Here is a 5,051-nt window from a genome sequence, read left to right as displayed (position 1 = left end):
AATTAAATAAGAAGTGGAAAATGAAAAGAACTTAAACAATAGAGTATAATATTACACATTTATTTTTTGTGCAAATTTTTTCTCAAATGTACTGATGGAGAAATTTCGAGGTTATTTGAAGATTTTTGAATTTAAATAAAATTGGGGTGATAAAGTGCAAATTTTGGATCTATGAAACCAAATTTATGAAAATAAGAATGGAAGAAAATTTAGTTTGTGTGTGAAAAGTTCAACATACTAAATAGTATATATTCGCTCTGTCCTATAAGCATATACTTATATTTTTGGCTGGACATGAGTTTTAATGCACAATTGGTAAGTAAGAGAAAAATATTAAAGAACAAATAATTAAAGTATTGTTAGTGGAAAATGTGTCTCACCTCATTAGGATGAAAAAAGTTTCTAAATTTATAAAGTGTATATTCTTGTGGGACGGACGGACGGTAGGAGTAGTATATGCTTATATATTCTCATCGGCCACAAAAAATAGACTAAGTTGTAAATGACACATGTTTTAATGAGCAATATGTAAAGTAAGAAAGATGGAGAAAAAAATGGTAAAGTAGGGTTAGTAGATTGTGTTGTCCATATTATTAGTGTTCCTGTGTCCCACTGGGGCTATGATAATATCCGTGGAAATCCAAATAAAATTCAAAATTACATTTGTAGCCTCACCATTAGTGTCATGTAGCCCTATTTCTTGCACCAATTGTAGAAAACGCATTTGATTTTCTTTCGATAGCTTCACTTGCTACCAGTTACGGATCCAAGAGGGGGTCTACCAACTCCACCGCCGGCCAACGAGTGCCGGGAAACTCCATCAGTTCCGGTCTTTGAAGTCGCCATAGACACCACGGTGTACCGCCCATCATTGAACCAAACAATAGAAAATAATCCCAAGTAAATAATCCCAAGTAAATAATCAAGTAAATCAAACATTCAATGATCAATAAACGATTTCTTTGATTTCAGAATTTCTAATCAGGTGTAATTTTTAATTGGTCAATACTTGCCATGGAAACCAAGCACGTCATATATAAAAATATTTATGAACCAATTAAAAAATATATTTTATTTAAAATAAAAATTACAAAACATATATTGTCTTTTCAATTTTTTTCTTCGTCTATCCGTAATGCCATGTGTTCTTATATATCAATATTCACTTTTATTATAATTTTTATTTGAATTTAGATGATTTATTGTTTTCCAAATTTAAGTACATATATACGAATTCTGTAAGAATAGAGACATTAACTCTTGTATTTTTTTTCCAGTTTCATATTTTAAACAAAAAAAAGAGGAGTGCCACATAAAATAAATTAGTGATGCTGCTAATAATGCGAAAAATTTGTGAAAGCTATTAATGCGCATTTTGCATTCTTATCTCCCATTTTTCGGTACCGGAATCCTTTTCCTTCCTACGCTGTCACAATTTTTCACACCTCCACTTTATACTTTTTTTTTTCTTTTTTTTTTCCCAACAGGGAATGCCACTTTTCTCCGTTAAGTTTAAGACCACTGTAAGTATCATGGAACTTTTTATAATTCATCGATGATTTTCTCTCTCCAATTAATATCGAAGCTTGCTTCATTAGATATGCATCCGGAATGCTGGCCATATGTTGTAAACCGGTGATTTAATTCATCAATCCTTTTAGTTTCTTCTACATAGGCAGCCTTCCTTAATCATTCATATTTTATATTTATGTACAATATTACTAATAGTGTTAAATTGTTTTATTTTTTTTACAGAATTTGCATTCTTATATATATATGCATGCATCTATTGATGTCAATTTATCTGTGGCAATGCAGTTTTTAGGGAGAAATGGTTGGCCATTTGCTTTTGTGTATCTTACTGTTTCTAACCATAGAAGTTAAAGATGGCGCTAAGCTACCAGTTGTTGAAAAGCAAAAGAAATTCATGACTCTGAGTGGTAGGATGGCTCAATTCTCATATAATAGTACTACTTTTCAGTCGATTTCGGTTTTTGAAATGAGGCGAACGAAATGCAGGTGGTGAGCCGGAGGTTGTTGCGCTAGGCGGATACTCTGGATTCTTCCCTAGTTCAACCCTGAGTGCTTATGACTTTGCTCGTGACATTAGCATGCTTGGAACAATCCAGTATTGCAATGTCCATTTCTCCAAGGACAACGTTGGCTACTGCGTTGCGCAAATAAATCTTATGAACACAACCAACATTGAGGAATTCGACCCGAAAGGACTTAAGATGTACAAAATATATGGCCAAGAAGTTCATGGATATTTTGGTCTGGACTACCCTGCCAATGTCTTATTTGAGAATGTCACAAGTAAGTCTACCACCAAACTTGCTAAAGCATTGCTAGTTCTTATCTTAACTTCTTGCTTCTTTTCCCCAGCGCGCCAAAACATTTTCAGCAGGTCTGGAGTGTACGACGGTTCTCCACTAGTTGCGCCATTTCAACTGTTCGAAGACACGAATAAGACATCATCAAGAGTTTGGTTGAACATTGAGGTCCCTCTCTTCTCTTTGTACAACTTCAATAACTATGGAGACATTGATGATAGTTGACATATATTATTGTTTGCAGAATGAAATGTTCTATAGTGACCACAAGATCAGTGCTGCATCATATCTCGAAAATGAATTGCCACGGCTGCCAGAGTTCCTCTCGTCCCCGGAGATAGGTTTCTTGAAGTCTATGGCAGCCAAGGCAGCCAAGTCTAAGACAAAGCTCATCTTGACATTCCTCGGACTGGATGAAGTTGAGCCAACTACGAAAAAACCATACGGTTCCCTGATTAAAGATCTGGCCATGATCAAATCATTTGCATCTGGGATTGTTGTACCAAAGGAATATATTTGGCCTGTTGACAAGAACAAGATGTTGAAGCCGGCAACAACGCTCGTGCAAGACGCTCACAAAGCAGGCCTTTCCGTGTACGCTTCTAGCTTTGCAAATGATAGATTATGGAGCTACAATTTCAGCTATGATCCTGTGCAAGAGTACCTACAGTTCACTCAGAATCCTGAATTTTCTGTGGATGGGGTCTTGTCTGAGTTTCCTTCAACTGCTTCAGAAGCAATTGGTGAGACTATTCGACTCTTTCTGCGTTTGCACTCGTTGTCTCATATAATCTCCCTTTTCTCATCACAGCATGCATCAATCTGGACAACAAGGCTCCCCGGGCAGTACCTAGTAAGAAGAAATATAGCTCGGACTCATTCCTTTCATGTAGCTAATATGTATTAGTATGATGTATGCGTTCCTTTGTACCACAGCGTTGATCATATCCCATAACGGTGCCAGTGGAGACTACCCCGGTTCGACTGATCTTGCCTACAATAAAGCAATAGCGGATGGCACAGATGTACTTGATTGCTCAGTTCAAATGTCTAAAGACGGAGTTGCCTTCTGCTCCGACAGAGCTGACCTTATGAAAACAACTACTGCAGCAGCTCTTTTCATCGACAGGGCTACAAACATTAAAGAGATTCAATCAGCTGATGGTGTTTTCTCCTTTGATCTAACGTGGACCGAAATTCAAACTCTCAAGCGTAAGCAAGCGTCTTATTAAAGAGAGTGTTTGTTCTCCATTAATCTTTTAACAATGAGAATTTCCATATTTTTCAGCCATAATCGAGAGCTTCTTCCCCGAACTACCTAGAAATCCGGCAGCCAAGAACAGCGGCAAGCTTCTGACCCTCGCTGACTTCTTGGAACTTGCCAAGGCAGCGACAGTAAAAGGCGTATTCATATCCATAAGGGTGACTTTTTAGCCTTTCCCTTGAGAAAATCTTTTGCTTTTTCTAACAAACTTGTTCCCTCAGAATGCTGCATTTCTTGCTGGAAAGAAGGGTCTTGACATAGCGGGTACAGTCTCGTCAGCACTCAGCCACTCGAAGTTTGATAAGCAGACACTCCAGAAGGTTCTAGTCGAATCAGACGACACCTCGGTACTGGATCATTTCAGAAACGTCCCGACTTATGAGAGAGTGTTGTACATCAAGGACGCAATAGGTAGTGTAGCGGATGAAGCAGTGAAGGAGGTCAAGGAACACGCGGATGCAGTTCACTTGCGCAGAAATTCCATCATGGTAGCCGAAAACAGCTTCATTGCCAACTTCACAGCGACCATCCCAGCCTTCCATGCTGCTAACATCTCAGTATATGTTGGGATTCTGAGGAATGAATACCAAAACTTGGCCCTGGATTATCTGTCTGATCCATACGTTGAGCTCGCCACCTTGACCGCGCTACAAGTTGATGGTCTCTTAACAGAGTATCCCTACACTGCAAATCTGTTTTCCAGTAAGTACTTTAATTTAATCACTTCCCATTTATGTTACTAGCAGTGGAAACAACCAAAAATATGCCTTGTGTTGTGGCAGGATCGTCTTGTGTAAACGAAGGATCTGCGTACGTTATAATGCCGGTCCAACCAGGTATGATGTTCCCACAAGAAGCAGTGGCTGAGCCGCCTCAGCTCAGCCCCAAGGATGTGGTTGATCCACCACTGCCTGCGGTGGCAAATACGGCCTCGCCTCCGGCTGCTGCTGCTGCATCCAATAAACAAACTTCTTCAGCTACTACTAATCCATTCAGAGTTAGTGCTAAGGGACTAATTTTTGCTGCACTGGTGCTGCTTCTTACCATCTATGCATAGAATGCCATTTTCACAACACTTATAAATCTTAGATTGTTGTGATGCTTGTTAAGTGATGGTCTTCAAACACAAAACAAATGTAATTATTCACATTCATGGTCTTAAACAAGAGAAAAGTTGTGTATTTTAAATCTTTAAACTAACTTGGATTCATTACAATAGCATTGATTATTTTGACTGAAATAATGTTTCTTTTCAAAATTTGTTTTGCGGCTTCTAAAATAATGTAATGCATTTTGGTCCTTAAAATCATAATCTTTGCCTAAAGTTTGGTATTTCCCATTAACTTTAAAATTGATATATAATATCACAAACTTTGGACTTTGGTATTTTCCACGGCATGTCTATTGCTATATTTGACTAACTTACGAGGCATTTTTATCATACTTGACACAAT

At 37.9% G+C, this 5,051-nt stretch overlaps 1 protein-coding gene across 2 annotated transcripts; it reads left to right on the top strand.

Moving 5' to 3' along the window:
• The first annotated feature begins 1,382 nt into the window (after window positions 1-1,382).
• Window positions 1,383-4,782, top strand: LOC121751162 (glycerophosphodiester phosphodiesterase GDPDL6-like). 2 transcript variants are annotated; one of them, XM_042145880.1, is made up of 10 exons: window positions 1,383-1,523; window positions 1,819-1,940; window positions 2,020-2,316; window positions 2,386-2,501; window positions 2,578-3,076; window positions 3,145-3,186; window positions 3,270-3,545; window positions 3,622-3,755; window positions 3,819-4,257; window positions 4,380-4,782. In XM_042145880.1, exons 2-10 carry the CDS (start codon window positions 1,832-1,834, stop codon window positions 4,652-4,654), a joined length of 2,187 nt encoding a protein of 728 aa, XP_042001814.1. In that variant the 5' UTR covers window positions 1,383-1,523; window positions 1,819-1,831; the 3' UTR covers window positions 4,655-4,782. The 2 variants fall into 2 exon arrangements, with proteins under 2 accessions (XP_042001814.1, XP_042001813.1); XM_042145879.1 differs by having other exon boundaries at window positions 3,819-4,299; window positions 4,380-4,781.
• Window positions 4,783-5,051: the final 269 nt, after the last annotated feature.

The sequence above is a fragment of the Salvia splendens genome, chromosome 10 (genome assembly GCF_004379255.2).
Source record: "Salvia splendens isolate huo1 chromosome 10, SspV2, whole genome shotgun sequence".
In the NCBI taxonomy this organism is placed as follows: domain Eukaryota; kingdom Viridiplantae; phylum Streptophyta; class Magnoliopsida; order Lamiales; family Lamiaceae; genus Salvia; species Salvia splendens.
This window is presented reverse-complemented; position numbering and strand designations above follow the sequence as displayed.

Bases quoted from the DNA above. Each gene is read 5' to 3' on its own strand.
- LOC121751162 (XM_042145879.1), top strand. From the start codon at position 1,832: ATGGTTGGCCATTTGCTTTTGTGTATCTTACTGTTTCTAACCATAGAA. The intron at 3,756-3,818 runs GTGACTTTTTAG...TTGTTCCCTCAG, and splicing joins GCGTATTCATATCCATAAGG to AATGCTGCATTTCTTGCTGG. The intron at 4,300-4,379 runs GTAAGTACTTTA...GTGTTGTGGCAG, and splicing joins CACTGCAAATCTGTTTTCCA to GATCGTCTTGTGTAAACGAA.